The sequence below is a fragment of the Thunnus thynnus genome, chromosome 12 (assembly GCF_963924715.1).
Source record: "Thunnus thynnus chromosome 12, fThuThy2.1, whole genome shotgun sequence".
Classification (NCBI taxonomy): domain Eukaryota; kingdom Metazoa; phylum Chordata; class Actinopteri; order Scombriformes; family Scombridae; genus Thunnus; species Thunnus thynnus.
In genome coordinates this window covers 30156856-30179693 of record NC_089528.1, presented here as the reverse complement: position 1 = coordinate 30179693, position 22838 = coordinate 30156856, and the positions used below count along the sequence as shown (strand labels likewise).

The 22838-nt window shown below is 38.2% G+C and overlaps 1 protein-coding gene across 1 annotated transcript in view; it reads left to right on the top strand.

Annotated features, from left to right (window-relative positions):
• The window catches only part of kcnq3 (potassium voltage-gated channel, KQT-like subfamily, member 3), a 34746-nt gene extending 12774 nt beyond the window's left edge, over window positions 1-21972 (top strand). The window contains exons 9-14 of the mRNA XM_067606839.1: window positions 4662-4861; window positions 6229-6334; window positions 8170-8301; window positions 9599-9694; window positions 10030-10117; window positions 11647-21972. Of these exons, the coding sequence (XP_067462940.1) occupies window positions 4662-4861; window positions 6229-6334; window positions 8170-8301; window positions 9599-9694; window positions 10030-10117; window positions 11647-12345 (1321 nt within the window). The 3' untranslated portion in view covers window positions 12346-21972. The remainder of the gene's footprint in view (window positions 1-4661; window positions 4862-6228; window positions 6335-8169; window positions 8302-9598; window positions 9695-10029; window positions 10118-11646) is intronic.
• Window positions 21973-22838: the final 866 nt, after the last annotated feature.

Sequence of the window (22838 nt, the reverse complement as noted above, 5' to 3'; positions counted from 1 at the left end):
TGATAACGGAATTGTCACAAATCACAGGAATAATATCTTGTCTCCTGCACATGTAGACAGTAGCATCATTATAAAATGCAGAGTTTATCTGCACAACAGCTGCAGTCTTAGACAACAAGGTCACCAACACCTGTAATCTGTTATTCCTGTTAAATTAACCACTAATATCAAAGCTGATGTCACATGGTAGGAGTGTGACAAATCAGGGAAGGACATGTCGGGACTGATAAAACCTAATCGGGGAGCGAACGTTGGTGTCTGCGTCATAGTTTTCAAAAGTCTCCGATTCCGTCCATTCAGACTAAGACACAATCCCGGAGTTTTCAAACTAAAACGGGGTCAGCTGAGTTTTCAAAAGTCTCTGTTTTAGGGGTTCGAAACCGCCGGAGTAGTGTGGATACTAGGCGTAAACATAGCAAAAACAAAAATGTTTTAGTGTGGATGTAGCCTTAGACACTTAGCAAGTGTTTGATTTATAGGCTGAACTTAAAGGGTCAGTTCACCCAAATAACACAACAGAAACTTGTCATTTTACGTCTAGTATAACATCTATCCGTACACATAGTTTTGGTTTTATTAGTCCAGGTTTTGAGATGTCTGTGTGGACGACACTGAAAGATTATCTCGCAGCTTCGCTGTTCGCTGAGGTCAAAAATAGAGTGAAAATTAGTAGCCTGATTTAATGAAATTACAGAACTGTCCAATAATAAATTAGCAACATACAGAGACAATAAAATAACTTATGCATTGTGCAAGATACTCATTAAGCTACTTGTATATAAATATAGAAGTACTAAAAAGAAGAAAGAATGAAACAAACAAACAGAGGAAAGACTGAAAAGATGGAAAGAAAGACAGAAAATGAAAGGACAAAGCTGTAGAGAGCCTGACTGAACCACAGTGAGGAAATAAAGACAGAGAAAGTTTTCAGGAGCTCGTAGGATCAGCTGCTGGGAAATTAGCAGTCTGACATTATCTTGTTGCTCTAAACGAAGAGATGGACGACGTCCAGAGTGTGTGTGTGTGTGTTTTTCACTGCTCTGAGTGATATTAGACCTTTTATCGGTGATCAGGTGTTACTGTGTGTACAACAAGAATACTCCATTACAAGTCCTGCATGAAAAGTCCTGCTTAATTAAAAGTACATAACGAAGGCCGAAGAGCAAAACCTCCGATCTGAAAAATGCAATTTTTTGAGAAAACTAATAAAAAACTTGTTTTCTTGCAGAATGCTGTTTGTTAAGGATACCCAATACATAATACACTGTTATTGGACTATATTATTATATTATTTGTTAACAATACCGACTAGATATTAATGCTCACAAAATGCAGATAGGAGCTTTTGCACTTGGTGCAAGTTGGAAGAGGTTCTACAAAACGATGCTCTAAATTAAATTAATAATTATAAAATTAAGTTTGTTTTCAGGTAAAAAGATGTAGTAAATGTAATAGTTACTACATCACAGTATACTAGGGTCAGAATTCCTTAAATTCAGTGTATTTGCTTCCTCGTCCACTGGAGATGAATGTTCAGTGATTGTGTAACCCACTCGTGCTGTAGCCTCTCTACACATCCAGGGACTCTGCGTTGTGTTTTTGTTTTGTTGACTTTTCTGTCACAACGAAGGGCGGGATTATCTCACAGACAGACTGAATATGAGCAGCCTTCCTTGTTCTCATCATCCAAAGTGAAATCCACCAATCAGGAAGTTCTGCAGATAGGAGGTGTTACGCTTTTGATCATCAATATATTATGAGCTTGATGTTCTGATACACAAATCTGTTTTCAGTTTTTGGACTTTTTTTTGGACGTCAAAAGCCAAAAAGGTTGGAAACCACTGGTTTCATCTTTAACAATGTGTTGTATTTTAAAAGCTTGTTATATTATCCATTGTGTCAAATCTTCATCTGAAAAGTAACTAAAGCTGTCAAATAAATGTAGTGGAGTAGAAAGTACAATATTTCCCTCTGAAATGTAGAAAGTAGCATCACATGGAAATACTCAAGTAAAGTACAAGTACCTCAGAACTGTACTTGAGTAAATGTACTATAGTTATTTTCCATCACTGTTACTTAAGCTCAATTTATGGTTGATCAAAACGGCTTCACTCAAAGGTGGAGTGAAAAGCCGACAGTCACAGGAGGGGAGGGAGATGTAATAATGTTGAAATACGGAGATAACGGAGTATATTTTCAGACAGTCTCCGCTGGAAGGCAGTCATAGTGTTGTTCTCAGTGTGTTCACATTGCCGTGCACAGCTCCCCCTTACCTGCTGTCCGAAAGGTCCGACAAGCATGACTGAAGGAGTATTACAGCCACCTTTACTACACATAGTATTTCCTGAGCAATGAGGGATGATTCTCACTTTCAGTTCCAGATAATAAAGTGTTTTAGATAATCTGATGGTTTGTTTCCAACCTGTCTGATCGTCTGACTTGGTAGAAGTACAAAACCCAGGTTGTAATAAAACAGAATTATCCTTTAAAGTTGTTAATGAAGGTTCGACTAAGTACAGTAAACCAATATGTGTGTCTCTGTGTGTGTCTGGGGAAGCTGTGGGAGATAAGGAGCATTATTTTTTCCTCATTTACAGAGCGCCACGGGATAATCACATCTAATTCTCTGCTCTTTATTTGGTGGAGGAGCACTCAGAAAGAGATTCTCTCTTCCCTTAAAGCTTCCTATTCTGCAGCCTCTCAGCGCCGTAATCTGCCGTCCCTATTCTGCCCCGAGGCCACATAGAGGCTCATATTGTGTGTCCGCTGTGGGAGCAAAGTTGCTGAGAACGCTCCACGTTTCAGAGGCCTTGTTCGAGCTGGTGTCGGCTCCGGTTACCCCGCCTCTCTGCCTCTTCCAAGGCACACAGGAGTCTTATTTTACCCAGGGAGCTCTTGTCTTTGTGCTGCCAAATATTGTCAGCCATTGGACAATAAAGGAGACCAATCTCCTCGCAGCTCTTTGAGGCTTCCTTCTGGTGGGAGAGCAGCATTGTTGGGTTGAGGCAGCAGACCATGAAGACTTTAACTCCTAACTAGAAGAGGGACTCCTGTAGAAGATGCTGGTTTGGCTTCAGAATGAGAAAACACAAAGATCTGCTGTTGAATCCGGTAGAGTTCTGCTTGGACCTAAGTCCAAGACCTGAAGCAATATCTTTGTAAATATTAATATTATTTCTTCTTCAAAGACAAAGTTCTATGATTACTTTGGCAAGGCTTTCTCACACATAAAAAATAACTAAATCTGACAACAGCGAAGACAGAATATGGCAGAGCGGCCCACCAGCACAGAACATACAGCGTTATAACTTCTACCAGCTGAGTAGCCGTGGCGTTAGTGGCGCTACACAGGCTGCAGTCAACTACCAGCATGCAACACTACAACATCTCAAAATAATAAATGATTTGTACAAGTTTGTAGATCAACTTTGCCTTCTGGGCTGGTAAACTCCAAACGTCTTTCCCAGTTGAACTTGTCAAAGGTCCAAACAGTTATAATCCAGAACAGAACTTTGTATGGGCGCCATCATGGTGGAGGAAGGTTGGAGGATTTGTGGTTACAACGAGTTCAGAATGTTTCCACAATGCAGCGGCCGTAACCCGATTCATTTTGGATTTGAAGAAGTTTTTGCTTTATTCTGTCCATTACTGACCGCTAGCTCACCAAGCTAATGCTAACATGTTGCCTATGCTCTATTTATCTTCCCGCTTCCCAGGGGGCATTGCATATCAACTTGCAAAACACATGACATGCATTAACACACAGAGAAAGAGAGAGACTGAATTTTCTTATGAAATTTAAAAATACTACAAACCAAGCCTGAAGCTTTATGCAAAGGAAAGGAAGCTAAACTCTAATCCAGAGAGCATTTCCAGGTGAAACTGAGCTAAATTTAGTAGAAATGTGAACGTTTTTAGACGTCAAGTTTACATATTTTTGTTGTTTTGGCAGCATTTAAAGGACCAGTGTGTAGGATTTAGTGGCATCTAGCAGTGAGGTTGCAGATTGCAACCAACTGAATACCCCTCCCCTTTCAAGTGTGTAGGAGAACCTACGGTGGACCCAAAACTCATGAAAAATGCTAAAGGTTCTCTCTGGAGCCAGTGTTTGGTTTGTCTGTTGTGGGCTACTGTATTAAATCATGCTTATGCTCCGTTCCACTAGATTCCACTAAATTCTACACATTGCACCTTTAAATTACTTTATTTTATATCCTAAACAAGTTGAAACATAGTCCCTGAAATGCAATTGAAGCAAGAATTATAAGCAACCAAAACATCTGAAGAACTTTCACTTTTAACCAAATTTAGCCCAGTTTATTGATGACACTGAGACGTCTTTTAACCTGCAAATCACCAAAACCTTGTTTAGTTGGTGTGAAACTTGTTTTATTGATAAAACAGTGATGCAACATGCAAAACTCATCAGAAGTGTGTTTATGACACCTCAACAAACTGAAAAGTACTCACTAAATAATGTGAGTATGAGTGTGTTGCTTTCTCAAAATCAGAATTTAGGGCCAATAATGAATATTGGTAGTTTGAACACCTGGGCAGAGCTGTGGTCGGATGAGGAAGCATCAATCACACAAAGCTCACTGGTTTCCACTTGCTACAGAACTGCTTATCATAACTTCCATCCTCCATCTCTCTCATTGCAGCCAGAAACTGAGTTTACTGGAGCGTGTTCGCCTCACCAACGCGCGTCCGTCGGTGGGGATGGGCAAGAAGCTGACGGGGAACACCGACGCCATCGAGGAAAGCCCCTCCAAGGAGCCTAAACCCGCCGGCTTCAGTAACCGGGAACGTTTCCGCACCGCCTTCCGCATGAAGGCCTACGCACTCCGCCAGAGCTCCGAAGGTACAAAGATCATGACGGTAGAAAGATTCAGTTTAAAGGTTTATTGTGATATCGTCAAAATACTGTTAAAAGGTAAAATAACATCTGAAAGTTAGTTCAAGTCACTGTGGTCCATTTTTACAAATGAATTATGTTAATCACCCAAAAACTGCTCAAACTTGCAAATTTCCAGTTTTCAAAGATACCAAACATCTCAGGTTGAAATTCATTGGGTGACATAAAATTATAATTATGTTATGCATAAAGAAAAAGATATGTATGTAAGATATGTAAGATATGTATCTAGCTTTCTGTTGTTCTGTTAGTAGAAGGTACCAGTTGAATGTACGTATGTGTCTATATAAAGCATGTAGCTCTATTTTTTCTTATTTGTATTTGAGGATAAATGTATGTAATAAAATCTACTTTTAATTTCTTTTTTCAATCATCGTATTTATCGTACCCATTTTCTTTTTTTTAAGTTATGTTTTGCCTTTTCATCATCAGTTGTTGGAATTGGAAACAGTATATTATAATTATTTTTCATTTTGAAGAAATGGTGCAGCTTTAAAAGAAAAATGGCAACTTGGGTTTGAATATTTTCTATCATTTTATAGCATCATTAAAGTATCGGAATAAGAAGATGTAGATTATAGTGGTACATATACACAATACTTTCACAGAGTGGGGATTTCTTTTCTAAATTTAACAAAACTCTTGAAGAGTGAAATTAAAAGGCAGACTTGAAGACTTTAAAAGCTTTAAAAGGTTAAAAATGAAAACATGGAGTCACACCTGACAGTGAGCATATTTGTGTGTTTGGAAGAACACTTGAGACCAAGATAAATACAATGCAGCCCATAGTATGTTCTGTCTGTTAGCAAAATTACTCTATTAGAGTAGGTAGTACATCTTCATCACACATACAGTACCAGTCAAAGGTTTGGACACACTTTCTCATTCGATGGGAAGACGTATCCAAACTTTTGACTGGTACTGTGTGTGTGTGTGTGTGTGTGTGTGTGTGTGTGTGTGTGTGTGTGTGTGTGTAGTTTAGAGGAAAACATGTTGCTGGAAAATGGCGAAGTAGTCCAGTTCTTTTGTTGAGACCTTATCTCATACCTATGACTTCCATATCGTATAATTAAGACTTATTCTCTCATAAATACCAGATAGCAGGTGTTACACTGTATTCTGTGACCTGACCAGGAATTCCAGCTATATTGCCACTGCAAATGTGTTTTCATACTATATTGCATGATTTATTTTGATAGCTGTTACTAAACGGTCCTGTAATATTTAGACGACTTTGTGTCCATGATGAAGCGTCCCGTCCTGTTAGCTGCTCCTGAACAAAAAAGAGCGACTTGTTGTTTTTTCCGTTTCAGATGCCGGAGCCCTGGCAGATCCAGCCTTAGAGGAGCGGGGCTTCCCCCCAGACATCCTCATGGAGGAATCGATCCCAACACTGAAACTGGTCATCAGGGCAGTCAGGTCAGGAACCTCAAACGTACATTTCCTGATTGTTGCTTCTCCTTTGACGTCACAATGAAACAGCATTTTTTCTAGCATCTCCCTCCGTGTATCCATCATCATTTGACGGTTTAATGTCACATACAGGAAGTTTATCAAAGAAATGGGTACTTTTATGTGCAGATGGGTGCAGTTTTTATAAAGTCTGGTATTCTTTTTATTGTAGTTAATTGGACAAAAAACAAAAACCTTATTGTTGGAGCTAATTAGAAAATTGATTATTTAAGATATATCAGAGCCAATTTTCAGTACAGAGTACAGTTGGTCCTCAGATTATGGATGTTGGGTGCAGCGAGGTGACCAGTGTGACTCACACATGCTGACTGTGCTGGTAAATCTATAGGCCACACAGCTGACATAATGCAGGAACTCAATCTAGCGTGAGGGCCTGCGAGATGAGTGATTAACCCTGTGAAAGTGCTGCTTCCTTCCACGCCATTATTTCGGGGCTGAATGGGTCTCTGAATGGGATGTTCAGACCTGGAGGGTTTTTAGTTTCAGGGGACGCAAGACTTTCTGCCAAACACTGATGCTCGAGCAGCAGCCGCTGACTCTGGGAAGAGTCGGGTTCAAGTCGACTGAAAACCGGAGTTCCGAGGGACAAAAAGAGGAAGCTGTGTGGGCGGCAGGGAGGTCTGGAGGTCGAGAGACTTCAAATAAACTGGAAGCTGTTGGGTTTGATCAAGACAGTTTCCTCCAATCTGCCTTTAAATACCTCTGATCCTGGTGACAGTACAACCCTGTCTGCTAGAAATGACTTTTATATACAACTAAATAGTTTGGATCTCTCATACAAATCCATCAGTGGATATGTAATCACACCACAAACCTCCACCTGCACCCTCAGATCTGCTGGCAGCCAGCAGGCCTTCAGTACTAAACTCTGCACCATAATGGATCGAGCCTTCTGCTCTGCTGCATTATGCTTGTGGAACAGCCTTTCTAACCATCTGAAGGCAGCACAGACTCTTTTTAAAAAGGCTTAATTTTTCGACATCCACCAGGTCGTAAGCCAGTTGTAAGCGGCTTCGCATCACACAGTCATGAATAAAAGCAATCGGCACAATTTGGCCACTTGGAGACGTTTTGGAGAAGTTTGGGGACATCAGTGACACCACAAACTAAAAGCTCTGATAAGGTCAGGTCTAGAGGTCTGGAATTTCTTACAGGTGTGGTTGACAAGATGTAGAAGGTATTTGGTGATATGTCTGCATAGTTCTGGCACCGAGCATGTCCCAGTTATTGTTCATATATGACTCATTATAGACGAGGACCAAAAACACCTTTTTGAACCATATTTGAACTGATGTAGTTTTGGTTGCGTTTTAGCCACATGCTAAACATTTCCAGAAACTAGAAGATGTCAGCTTTCAAATGAAGCCTAATACCTGCGTTTTGGACTTACAGTTCTTCTGTTACATGCTTCTCCATTTGGGTATGCCACATAGGTGAAAATTCCAAAAAAAAAGGGGTGGATGTTGAGAGGCTGCAAACCTTTTTCAACTTAACTCTTATTATTATTATTTTCTTTATGTTGTTTGTTCTATGTTATTAATACTGTAGCACTTTGAGTTTCACTATGATTGAAAAGTGCAGTACAAATTAAATGTATAATTATTTTATTTTATATTATATTATGGTACAATACAATAAAGTTGAACCAGGACATTAGTCTCTAAAACCAACTTTTACCATTTTGATTCTTTCCATTATTTTCCATGTTACGCTTTGGTAAAAAGGATTCTTTATGTGACCTTAATGTCCAAACTGTTGAATATATTTCTTTTATCTGACAGGATCATGCAATTCCTCTTGAACAAGAAGCGGTTTAAGGAGACTCTGAGGCCTTATGATGTCAAAGACGTGATCGAGCAGTACTCTGCTGGACACCTGGACATGCTCTGTAGAATTAAATACCTCCAGACAAGGTGAGGAACTTTTTCAGTTCTGGATTATTTTTGGTTTTCTACGCTGGGTGCTTTCCATTCAGTTAACGTGGCTCCTCACTTCCCTCACTCGTGTCTCGACAGAGGAATTTAATTACCAAAACGAGACCTCCTCGATTTCTCCAGCCTCGTTTAGAGGTGACAGCGATTACTCATGACGCGCAGCAACTCAACCGGCAAACGTGTACAGACACAGATTAAATAGAGAACACCTGATAACTGCTGCTCCAACACTGATTATGGATCTATTGCAACGTCAAACACAAATAAACTATTAAAAATGTGATTATTATCGAAAGCAAGGGCGTAGGTTTGATTTTAACTTTGGTAGGAACTCTCTCTTTTCTCTTTCATGTGCACACATACACACATAAAGAGCCCGACTCTGCAAAAAGTTCACAATATTTACTATGTATTTGATAACATCTTTATTTATATAGCACCTTTAAAAACAGTTTACAAAGTGCTCTGACAGACAAAGCAAAAGTAGTAGAATGCAAAGCAAAGACACAACACAAAAATAAATAAACAATAGAAAAACATTTAACATTTTAACATTTAACAACATAACTTGCATAAATGGACTCATATCATGTTTTTTCTCTGATTTCAAACAGATATTTACATTCTATTTTATTAATAAAAAATTGAGTCCAAAATGAATATTTGAAATTGAGTTTGGAGCGAGTCCAGGAGCCGGGCAGAGCAGCAGGTGAGCCAACCGTCAATCACAGCTGTCAATCAACGCCCACACGGCAGACATCAAAGCTACTTCAAGTCTTCAAATCTTATTAACGGAGCAATAATTTCCAAAATGACCAGCAACACACTTATTAGAGGGTTTGAATTTAGAGATTGAGACCAGAATGACTCGCTTAAACTTGACTATTGACTTAGTTTTTTTAGAGAGAAGTTGAGGATTTTGAAGGGGAGTCAGTTGGAGCATCTAGTGGCCATTGGTGACACTTTAAGGTACCTCAAGCCGTGGTAGATGCTTCTCGTTACACTACAGCCCGGCTGTACCTTTTACTGTCCCGTCACATCAGCTGACCAATCAATAAAGTCCAGGATACACCTGTGACTCTTGGCTCAAAGCTCCTCGTCTCATCCAACTCATTTAAGTGATTGGAAAATCCTCAATGACGCCGACCACGATCGATTACCGGGTCACGGAGGAGTGATGTCGGAGGAAGCATCTTTAACAAAATGGAAAGCACCTACTGTCAGTGAATCTTCTGTCTTCTGTTCTTTGAGCTCAACCTGTTTCTCTTCCTTTAAGGATCGACATGATTCTTGCCCCTGGACCCCCCCTCACCCCCAAACACAAGAAAACTCAGAAAACACCCTTTGCCTACCCGCCCAATCAGTCACCCAGGTACATCACACTGACAATACAAGAAATGATAATTATATTGCAACATAACACTGAAAAAATACTAATAAAGCTGCTAAAATAATGCTAGTAATTATTTTGACCTCATTGTTACCATAAAGTTATCTGGTTGCATCTCCTTCCTTCAGTATGTTTTCATTTTTAATTATTATAATAGACTTGAGATATTCTGGTATAATTTGTTCACCATTTTCTGTAGCAATGAACATTTTCCTAAAATAACAGTTACAGTTACACTGTCCAGGTGAATCTTTTGTTCATTTACTCTGAACAAATGTGTGTGCAGTCCACGTCTACTCAGTGTCCCTGTGTTCCAGGCATGAGTCCTACCTAGCCAAAGCCGCCTCCATGCCAGATGCTGAAGACCAAAGCATGATGGGTAGATTTGTCAGGGTGGAGAGACAGGTGAGGATAAAAAAAAAAAATGCTATTATGCATTTTTATCTCATGTATTTGTACCTGAGACCAAAAAAACAAACCTGAACACAATCAGACAGGCAGCCCCACAGTGCTGCTTCAGTTACAGATATTCATGTTGCACAAATTATGGTTGATAATCTGCTGATGAGGCAGAGATTTGTGGCACTTATAAGTAAATTTGTTGTCATGTGGAGCTCAAATTTGGTGACTTTAACATGTAAATTTGCAACGCTGGCAAGAGACGTTGTAAATTTACAACTGCAGTAGTGCACAAAGTAGATTTACATTTGCATACATACAACAGTATTCATACCTGCAGCATTATTACAATATTTATTTACTGTGAAGGATAAAACAAATAAAAAGAAAATATCTTTACAGAGCTTTTGAAGGAATAAAGTGAACCAGAGAGTCCGGCTGTGTCACATAATCCAGTATAATATTCTGTATAAACTGCTCCACAAAACAGATGTGACAAATACATTCCTTCGTTTTGACCATTTTAACTTTTGGTCTGGTTAGCAACCAAGCTAGTTAGCCAACTGGTATCAAGCTAATGCCAACAGCATGCTAGCATGTTACCACAAGTTAGTCCAGCCGTATTGGCTCAAGTTTATTTATATAGCAAGATTCTGACACTTAAGGCAGTTTGAAAGTGTTTTACATGTATTTTGTCTGTCAGCTATATAATCCCAGTTTAATATTCTGTATAAACTGCTCCACAAAACAGATGTGACATGGTCTGCAGTCAGTTATGAGCTGGTGACTGGATGTAACAAATAAGTTCCTTTGTTTTGACCATTTTAACTTTTGGTCTGGTTAGCAACCAAGCTAGTTAGCCGACTGGTATCAAGTTAATGCCAACAGCATGCTAGCATGCTACCACAAGTTAGTCCAGTCATATTGGCTCAAGTTTATTTATGTAGCAAGATCAATATACTTAAGGCAGTTTGAAAGTGTTTTACATGTATTTTATCTGTCAGCTATATAATCAATACATTAATGAGCTTCTCCATCTGTTTCATGTGAATGCACAGCTGAATTTTGTTGTGTCATCATGAGGACAGGAGTTTGTTAGCTTTTTAAAACAAAAATTCAACCATGAAGCCAGACTGAGAATATTAGAAACCGTTAAACATGCATTCATGGCCATTTAGCGCAACAAGCTGTAAAAACGACTGACATATTATCACCGTCTAAAGTTCATATGGCGAATGTGTTCACAAATTCAACAAACCAACATAATATTGTGATATGTTTGTGTCCACCTGATGAATGAAAAGCTCCACTATGTTCACCAGTTGTTTGTGTGTTTGGTGTTGGGCAGATGTGGATTTATCAGAGCTGATGAACCACTGACACTGAACCAAAACAGTAACATTGGGGGTCACAAAGACCAAACAATGAACTGAAACAGGCACAAAGGCTCAGTAGAGCTGCAGGTGATGATGAAGATGTTGGTTAGAAACAGTTTGACGTCTCTGAGCTGCTGGTGTGATGTCTCTCTGTCTCAGGTGGAGGACATGGAGAAGAAGTTGGACTTCTTGGTGGACATGCACATCCAGCACACCGAGCACCTGCAGGTGGACTCTGCCGGCGGTGCCCACATGACCCTGGAGACCTGCGACCCTACAGGGGGCGGCGAGATCCGACGGGTTTTCTTCAACTACGCCGAGGCGTTCCCACACATGTCGTACCAGGTGCCTGTCAGCAAGGTCAACCCGTATTACGGCAGGGGGGACAGAGGAGGAGGGGAGGCGGCGGCGTTGGCCGGAGGAGGCCGCTTACCTCCTGATCACCAACCGCCGCCGTCACACCTCCACCAACGCCACCCTCCGGCCGCCATCCCCACCTACACCGAGCGTCCCACCGTGTTGCCCATCAGCTCCCTGCAGGACTTATCAGTGGGGCTGGGCAGGACCACAGGGGGGCGGGGGGGCGACTCGCCACTCTCCATGCTCTCGGTGAACCACGAGGAGCTGGAGCGCTCACCCAGCGGGTTCAGCATCTCTGGGGAGCGGGAAGGGGAGGAAGGGGTGAACTTATCGATGGTGGCAACCGGGGACGCCAGCTGGACGAGAGCCAGACCGAGCTACCTGGCGGAGGGGGAGACAGACACGGACACGGACCCCTTCACGCCTAGCGGGGGGCCCCTGCCGCTCTCCTCCACGGGGGAGGGATTCGGTGACGCTGTGTGGAACACGCCGCCCTGAGAGGAGGCGAGCTCGTCTGTGACCACACAGAAATCCACGACTCTTGAGTTAAGACCTTAAAATCCAACCCATGCCTCTAAACCCAAACCAGTTTGGGTCAAAGCCACACCTCTGGACCGAACCATTAGGAGTAAAGGTGGGTCTACTGTAATCCGCCTTGATGCTGCAAGGTCGCGAGCGAGGTCATCGAGAGGCCGATCTCAGCAACCGACCGCCGTCCAGACAGAGAGCCATGGCATCGACTGCCCAGGAAAAAAAAAAGGGAAACCAGACAGTTTGTAAAGTAAAACTCTGTACAGCGCACTCTTCGCAAAAATTTAGCTCAAATTAAAAAAAAAAGAACATTAATATACATACTATATACACCCAAAAGCTTTATCGCTGCAAAGCCAACCGCACTGCATGTAACGCATGCGATTTTTAGTGTAGACACTGCAAAGTTCAGGATATCAGGAAACGGAAAATGAGATTGAATGGATACATATACTTGCTATGCCATTTTGTAACACTTATTTTTTTATATGGATACATTTTCATTGTTTTTTGCATGGTTTGCATGATAGTGCACCATCCTAGGGGGGGCGACGGTCGGAGGGTGATACTGGAACCAAAAGTCTCCTGTCTCTTTGTTTTGTATGTTGTTTGGCGAGTGTGTGTGTGTGTGTGTGAGAGAGAGAGAGAGAGAGAGAGAGAGAGAGAGAGAGAGAGAGAGAGAGAGAGAGGGACTTGGGTAACAAAACACTGGTTAGTTCGACAGTCGTGTTTTTCTCACGTTGTGCTGTAAAATCTTCGAGGATCTCATCATCATCAGTTTTGGGTTTTTTTGTTGTTGTTGTTTTTGTTGTTTGTTTGTTTTTTGTTCTGTCACCACTGTGCTCTTGAGTCGTATGTCACCACTTTATGCATACAAACTTTCCACTTGAAAAAAAAAAAAAAAGAAATCTGAAAATTTGAAACACTAAATCTCTGCTGCTTTGTTGGCACATGAATTCAGGGATATAAACCACACGGACACCTTTAATTTTATAAACGTTTCTAGCTGAAGCGTCTCGACTTCAGTTCATCAGTTCTCCGATAGATGATCAAAACATTTATGATATCAAAACAAATCTTGACTAAAATTTCTAACCGTAACACTAACCAGAAATCCTGAAAGATGCGCAAGATAATAACAAAAAAAAACACAACATATTATCTTTATGGGCCTTTGGAAGCTCTCTACTACATACAATCATAAAATTAATTTGTGCAAACTCTTGAATAGGATCAAACAACCACAAATGTTTCTGTATTTGAATATAAGCTGCAGTTCAAATTTGGCCCAAAACAGCTTTAGTTGCTGTTGTGTTGAACTATTAATACAAAGCCACATCAAAAGTTAGAAAATGTTGAAACATCTACAATTAATAACGATAAATTCTCTACTGACATATGAAGCTCTGGTGTTATTTATTATTTGCAGAGCTCGTCTGTGTTTTATAATCTTAAAATCTGTAAAACACAAATTCCACTGCACCTCAGACACATATGTGACCTCAACAGTACTTTGTTATTTTTTTTTTATGATCATACGGCTGTTTATCGTCTGCCTCAGATGAGAACATCTTTGCGTTTAAATCCAGTATTTCCCCGACTTTTCGGAAACAGAACTACAAACATGGCTGCACTGTCTCTTCTTCTTTGCTGTACGAGCTACATGCTACGTCCACCGTGTAAATACTGGATTTAAATGTTAAGTTTGACCCTGAACTGACAGTAAACACCTGTGTGATCATGAAAATACCTTGGAGGAAGCAAACCACTGCAGAATAACAGAATAACATCTCTTCTGGATCAATAATTATGGAGGCCTCAGTAGAAATTATTACTTTGGGAGCATTTTTCCCAGCATGGCTCTTCTTCACTTTTCATTCATGTCCAGAGATAAAGCTCCAAAATCAAAAGATGCTCCTAAATAATTACAGTCCAGATAATACACGATAATAAGATTTAAAGACCCACAAATCACCAATTTTAGACAATTACCATAAGATGTCAGCTTCAGACATCCATAAATCAGCTATGAACAGTCAATTATTAAAAAAAAAAAAAGTATTTGGAACTGATCAGAAACGTCTGCAGCAGGAAAATTAATTCACTTTTACTGTCCGACAACACATCTCCATAGTAACGCAGCTAAAAAAGATGAAACGACTTCATTACCTGCGTTTTTTCTTTAAAAATTTCTTCAAAAACAAAACAACAACTTACAAAACTGTAAAGTTCACTACAGCGGTGCAAGAGACTCAAACGTCCAAATACAAACACAAACTCACTTATTGGAAAGACGAGAGGAACACGAAGTAAATCAAGTGATCGGCTGCGAAGGCTGAAGTTTCTTATGTCCGTTACAAAGTATGAAACTTAAAAGTTAAAACAACATGAGCCTGAGCTCCACTTATTGCAAAACAAAGCTTTACAGATGATCACATATAGGTCGAAATAGCATTTACTACTTTAGATTTAGGACAACACTGATACTGAATGTAATATCTGACATCCAACTATATCTAAACACATGGATTTTTACACAGTTAAAGCATGTTAAAGCACCTTCAGAGTCAGGGGGGTTTTACAGGGGGGGGGGGGGGGGGCTTCCACATCAGGCTTCAACGAGAACTTTAAGGTTTTACTTGAAGCTGCTTCGACTGCACGAGCAGTTTGTTTTCATTAGTCTGCACTGCAAGATGTAAAAACAGACTCTTGCATTGGTTTTTGTATGTGGTTAGTTTTGGTCCATGCCTTTTAAATTTTGACCTTTTAGAAATACATCATGGATCACCAGTTAAATTGCAAAGAGCAATCAATAATGGTGTTTCCTTCCTTCCACTTATTTTTTTTTATTTTTCAATTTGAGCATAAAAAACTTGATTGTAAATGCTGGAAATTCAGAAAAAAAGTTGAAAAATTGCAAAAAAAAAGTGTTGTCTGAGGTGTAAAAGTAGTTGTGTGGATAAAATGATTTAACGGCACCAACTATTCACACAACAGGAGCAGACAGACACAGGCATTTAATTGAATTTTCTTTAACTGATTTTCTAGACATTCATTTAAAACTTACATTACATTTTGATGGAAACCAAGCTAGTGAAAAGGGATGTAAAAGAGATCATAATCAAGAGACAGTGTCCAACACATATGCAGTGTGACCAAGAGGACATCTGACATTTAAATCTTCACATTAGCCAACAATTTAGCTTATTCTAACATTCAGATTTAAAGAAAAGATTCAAAAAATACATGTTTGATAGCGATTAGAATATCCAAGATGAGGTCAGTAGCATTGCCATTATGATAAGTAGTATAACTATTTTGTTAATCAACTAATCATTTAAGTCCTTTTTCAAGCAAAAAAAGCCAAACATTTAATGGTTCCAGCTCCTCAAGTGGGAGAATTTGATGCTTTTCTTACATGACAGTAAATTTAGAGAAAGCTTCCAGTCATGTTTTAAGACATCTAAAAATCCTCTGCTTGGATTCTGATATAAATTTTCCATTAAAAAAAAGTTAAATTACTGTTAAAAATCCTTAAAATGACATCTACTCCTTCTCTCTCAATAAAAATCCAGAGTCAATGAGTATGGAAATATTTTTAATTTCTATTTTTCCTGCTTGGATACCAGACGTCTCTCAGTGTTTGTGCACTGGAGGCTTCAAGTTTCCACATCACAGTTGTGTAAATTATACTGGATACTAGAATACTGGACCACGATTGGCTCCAAACTAGTTGTGATGTCATAAATCCAGCTTGCAGGTTCAAACTGAGATTTAAGGTGAGAAACAGAGAAACTTTCCTTTCCTTTCTTTCAGCAGATGAATGTAGGGCTGCAACTAAAACATTATTTTCATTATAGATTCACTGATAAAAACTTTTTTGTCTATAAAATGTGAGAAAATACTGAAAGAGATGCTTCAAATCCTCACATCCGAGAAGCGGCAACCAGCAAATCTTTGGCGTTTTTGCTTTAAAAAAATGATTATTTGATTATTATTATTCAATCAAAGCAATTACTGATTCATTTCCTGTTAATTGACTGAGAGAAGAGAACAACATCCAACTGAAGGAACAAGAAGAAAAACACATTTTTGAGTTTTATACTGTAGATCAAACGATTATTGTTATTAAGAAAATAACTGGCATCAGCATTCATCAATAATGAAAATGATCTTTAGTTGCAGCTTTACAATGAACTGACTCAGTATTGTCAGTAAGCTGCGTGTTGAACAAACAGTTTGTGCAGGTTGAAGCTTGTTGTGGAAGCAGATACAGTCTGAAATGAGGAAGGTGAACCAAACACTTATTATTATTATTATTATTATCTACTGAACTTATTATATGAAAGTTACTGTTATTACTTATCTTCTGCTATTGAATCCCATTCAATTATATATTATACAATGAATTATCTTGCGATGCAGACACCCATTATTACAACAACGTATAGATATAAAAACATGACGATATATCCCTGTAGTCATTCATTCATTGTGCCTCTGAAGCAAGAAAAACATCCTTCAGAATGACTCTTTCTCTATTTAGTGTTTCAGCGTCACTTCATCGTCACCACGCACCAAACAAACAACAAACTACACAGGATTTATGAATGTGAACTCTGTTTCCTTCCGTGGTGATTTGTCTTTTTTTTTAAAAAAACAACAAAAAAAACTTAGTGCACAGTACAGTCTTGCTTTTGTAATATATCGTTTTTTGGGGTTTTTTTGTAGCTTTTTGTGATGCTTTCGGCTCATTCGCTCAATCCAGACTCAACATGATTTCAGCTGCACAGAAATGTAAAAGGTTGGAATGTTTCACTCTTCATTTGTTTGATTATTTACTTATTTTTTATATCAGCTTGAAGTTTTAATGTTGTGTCCATTCAAAGTGGAGTTGCTCAGTATTTTGATTTTGTTGAAGTTTAACGTCTCAACGTCATAAAGACTCAATAAGATTTAATTTAACTCCAGTGTTTTTGTTGCCTCGCACATCAAACCAAGTTACATTTACAGAAACTACTTTTTTTTTTTTTTTTAAATCATCTGTGAAATACACGTAAATTGCTTCCATTCAAAATTTAAAACTCATATTGCTTCCTCTCTAAATTTACAGGCATGCACCAGTTTAGGAATATCACTGGAAATAACTATATACAGTAAAAAAAAAAAAAAATCATTGGTATATTTATATTTACACGGCAAATTACTGTTAAAATTAAGACTTTTAAAATTTTGTAAATTGTTAAAAATGAATAAATTGTCTTCCAAGACAACACTGGGAACACTGGGGGGATAAAAAAAAAAAAAAAGTGATGCTAGCAAACACAGCTGATGATGAAATGCTAATATTGTTTAATAACTCAAACACATAAACCTGAAGTTATTCTTCTTCTCAGGAATTCAAACATCTTAACATTTCATTTTTCCTTGTTTTTAGTCCCAAAAAAATGGTGTTCCAATACAAATTAATGCATGTTTGATTAATTTTCAAAACTCCTATTTTCTTAAAACAAATTTGGCTGAAACTCAGTTCTGTAAATGTCTTGAAACAAGGAAAAACTGAGATGTGGGAACGTGGAATTATCTGGTAAAAATGACTTGTTAATGGGGTTTTTTTTGCAGTAAACAAAATCCATCCCCTCAATATTTCAAATGGAGTGCTAGCATTACTTTTTACAGTGTAAAAAACAATTCCAGTTTCATTTCATTTCTTGTCCACATGAGTTTTTGTTAATCAAATAACATTTTATGTCCCAGACATGATACTGTAATGTTTTATTTTTCCTGTAAAGGCTTTGTGCTGTTTGTGGCCACATATTATTCTATCATTTTGCAAATGACTTGATGACTTGTCACTGGAAGATTTAAACATGAACCATCCCTGCTCCAGTTAACCGCTGCACTGATTGATTTGTCCGCCTCCTCCGATGGGAAATGTACATGTGAGAAGTTTAATGACACCGTTTCCAACCACAGTGGATGATTTTAATTGGATGTTTAAAGCCAGTTTGAGTAATTAATGTGTTTCTATGTGTTTTAATCTGTGACACTTGAAGAGAAGCTGTTTTTCAGTTTTGTTTTTGGCATTATAAGCAGTGCAGAGACTAGTCTTATTTATTGGGAATGACCCTTTAACTGTTAATTTGACAATCAGCATTTTTTATGTTTTTCTTTTAAATGTCTCTCCTCATGTTTCTCCTGCTTGTTTGAAATTTTGACTATTTTCAAAACGCCGGATCTGCTCCAGCTGCTCCTGTACTGGTGAGTTAATGAATTAGATTTCCCATTTTAAATATATTAACAAACCATTTTAAGATTAAAATATGATTTGGTTTGAACAATTAAGAGGTGCTGTAGTATAAATTCTAAATGGAGACAGATTCCCTTTAGTTGGATGTAATGTAATTTGCACACAATTTTGTCCTTAGCAGTGGCTGTTAGGTCGTCGTTTTTTAACATTCACCCATGATTATTCAATGTTTTTGGTCTTGTCATGATTATAGTACTAAAACAATTCTTCAATACTTTGAACTTTACTCTCTGATTCGGTTGTAGCGCCCAAAAGAGCCCAAAACCCCAAATCTTCTCCAAGCTTACAGTTTGAAACACAAGCGTCAACTGTGTTGTTTCAGTGAGCTAAAAACTAATTTTAGGGATTTTTTGAGGCTTTTCATGCACTACAAGTAAATAAAAGTCATGTGAATGTCTGTTTAAGCTCTGGGACTGAAACGTATTTTTGTTTCATGAAAACAATGAAACAAATTTACAATATTTTATTAATTGTTCCCTATCAGCAGTGCTAGTTGTTGCTGCAGACATTTCTCTATTTTGAATGTAGAAACAACCAACAACACAAATAAGAGCAAAATATCTTTCAAATATTCATTTCCGGTTGAACCAAAGTGCAGCAGCAGTTCAGTAAACCTGCAGGAAAACAGCTTACTCGAGTTGAAATACACTTTAAATTTAACCATCTGTTTTCTATGTACAGTATCACATGAGTATACTGTTTTAAAAAATTCAGATTCAGAATCCTTCCTGTTTCAAAGCCATAATCTGGTCTTCATATTAAGGATGTATGTACCTAAAAACAAGCATTTTCAACACATTTCTGCCCTCTTATGTGTGTGTGTGTGTGTGTGTGTGTGCACTTAACACGTGTGTATTTTACTTTATTCTCCGTGTGTGAACTCATCTGTATGTGAAAAGGAGCACTTTATGGCATCCGTGTAGTCAAGAGGGCAATAGTGCTTGCTGTGATTATTCTGTTTAGTACGGTTGTATTCACTGTAACCAAGCAATGCACTGATCGACACATTCTACATAACCTGTCGTTTTATGGACATTTTGATTGCTACAAATTATTTGTGCCTTGGCCTTTTACAGTACATTTCTTTTCAATGTATTTATTTATTTATTTTATATTTTGGGTCATGCTTTTTTCTTGCAATGGCTGTCAAAATGCAGCACAAAGCTGTTGGTAATATCTGTGCGGAAGGCTGCATTTACACAGACGAGAAACATCTGAAATGTTGATTGGCCTATTTATTGCCAAAAAGACATGATCTTTAGATACACTTTGAGATAGAGGACAAAAAACATTTTCATACAGTTTTGGAGTTGTTGGAAGGTGTATTTTTTTTTTCTTGATGTAGCTAAGCTAGCAGTTTCCCAGACTTCCAGGCTTTATGCTACGCTAGGCTAAACACATCCTTTCCTATGGTTGCACAAAGATGAAACTGATATCCATCTTCTCATCTGACTCTGCGGAAACATGCATATTTCCAAAAATGTTGGCAAAATCAGACGAAACGATTTACGGCACGCAGACCAGAGGAGCTGATGTTTACTTAACATGTAGCATTGTAGCATGAGGGAGTACAAAGACGTTACTAGGAGGAGGGGAGGACATTTCCCTTCGTTTGATAATGTTAAAAGTAAATTTAGGCTTGTTGTCGGCTTCCTGACTCGTTTTTAGAGAGTTGAGAGAAAAAGAAAGAGTGTGTAAAAAAGAAAAATAGTATTAAAATTAAAAATATGTTGTGTCTTTCTTTCACTTTCTTCCAAAACAAATGCACGCGCTAGCCAGACTGAGATCTTTATGACACAAGGCGTTGGTGCTCATGGGAAATGCAGTCTTCATTCATCCACAGGGGGCCGCCAAAATCAACACAAAATGAAAGTTCTTTGTAGTAACTTTAAAGCGTATGGCTGCGATTTTCTATATTTTTCTTATCGTCAACAAATCTCAAGTGTGGATCCAAACTGAATGAACTGATCTACTAACAAGTATTGTGTGTTTATCCAAAGCCTGATATATCTTATTACTCTGTACCGTAGACCTCCGTTGTTGTCCAAAAACTATTAAAAACATGTCAATGAGCCACACCCCTGCACTGGGTGACATGTTCCTTCATCCCTGTTACTATAGCTTGTGTAGAAATGGCTCCATTGTCTAATAACAGTGATAAGATTGTAACTCAGGAAAGAGGAACTTCTATCCTGAGACTGAAAATTGCTTTTATTTATCTTTTTAGACGTCCCAATGTGACTCATTGATCTGTTTTAAACAGTTTTTGGACAACAACGGAGGCACAGAAGAATAAGATATATCAGGCTTTGGATACACACACAACACTTGTTAGTAGATCATTGTTAGTTTGGCTCCAAATATGAGATTTGTTGACGAGAAGAAAAATACAGAAAATCGACAGACTTATCTGTTAACAGAAAGTCATGGCAGATGTATACAGTGATTAAAACTGCTAAAGTACAGCCTCAAAGTTACTCCTTCGGCCGTAAATGAGCAGAAACATGTATTCAATATGCTGTAAAACACAAAAAAATGTCAGCAAAACAACTCAATATCGGTATTAAATCAACTTAAATAGACTTTTAAGCTGAAAAATCAAGGAAAAATGATTTTTTAAAAAAACACAAATCTGGCTACTGATGAACAAACTACTTAAAGACGCTTCACTTCATAAATGCTTTCAGTGGATATTTGATCAGTGACAGAGACATGAAAAGCTTATTGTGATAAGATCTCGGCCCACCAACAGTAGCTAGCTCTAGCTAACATTTAGCAAAAACAACATTGTTTATCAACTTGCTAAAGTTGGCTAACTTCAGTTAGCTATAACAGCAAGTGTGCTTGTACACACGTGCTTATATTAGATTATATTTTCAATTTCTATGACTTTTGATTTTACATCCCATGTCTAAGAAAGTTATTCATAAGATGGTGCAAAAAGACAGACAACAGTAACTTTAGCGGGCCAGATGCTATGTTAGCTAGCTGCACAAAATCCAAAATAGCACAAAAAGCGGACAGGGACAAAAAAAAAGAAGAGGAGAGCAGGGTGTTTAAAATCAGATTTGTTGTTCTTGTATAAATGCAGTCATTATACTAAGAGGAAATCAACAAAACAAAATCAACTGATGTGAAACTACAGTGATATTACAGACAGAGTTGTGTGAGCGAACTGACAGCAGCTTGTTTGGGTCTGAATCATTTTTGTTGTTCTTAAGTTTCATTTAAGGGAAGTTTGGACAACTTTACACTAGTGGCCTTCAGAGCTGTGCATCATTTTTTTGTCATTCCAGTTTGAAAAAAAAAAACAAAAAAAAAACTTGCCATTTCTATTCTGTATTCGACCACTTAGAACATTTTGTTTTGATGATATAATATGCAAATGTATTCTTACTTGATTTTTTTATTTTTTGTCTTTTCAATTGCACCAGTTATTAATAAAGTATTGAATTGAAACATGTATGTGTGGACATTGTATAAAGAGCATCAGGTAGAGCTTTTTCAGTGACAAACAGTTCAGATTTTCAGTTTCAAGCCATATTATGATATCTCAACGTAAACGAGGGTAAAACTGGGTCAGTTCATCACACTTTTGGACCACATCGTCATAGATATTAATGAAACTTGGCATGCGGATTTGGTCATATAAGAAACCCTTGGAACTGAAATTGCACGAGTCTCAGATCGCTATTAAGTGATGTGATGCCACTTTAGACAAACAATGACATCTCAGCAACGACTCAAAAACCAAAGACCAAACTTTCTAGAGGTGTTGATGACATTATAACCTAACTTTGGTGAAAATTTTACCCTTTTTTTTTTTATTTTACAATTCAACTTTCAAGATTATAATCACTCATAACACTGTTACCTTTAATTTTGGTGTTGACATATTAGAAAGTAAAATATAGAGCTGAAAAAGAGCTTTAAAACGATATGAGAACTATTTCTCTATGACCTCACAGAGGCACGCTAATTAGCTCAAACTTTGTTAGCCCACGTAGTAGCGATCTGAGACACGTGCAATTTCGGTTCCACGGGTTTCTTATATGACCACATCTGCATGCCAAGTTTCATTAATATCTATGACAATGCGGTCCAAAAGTAGGATGAATTGACCCGCACTTACCCACTAACTAAAATTCCT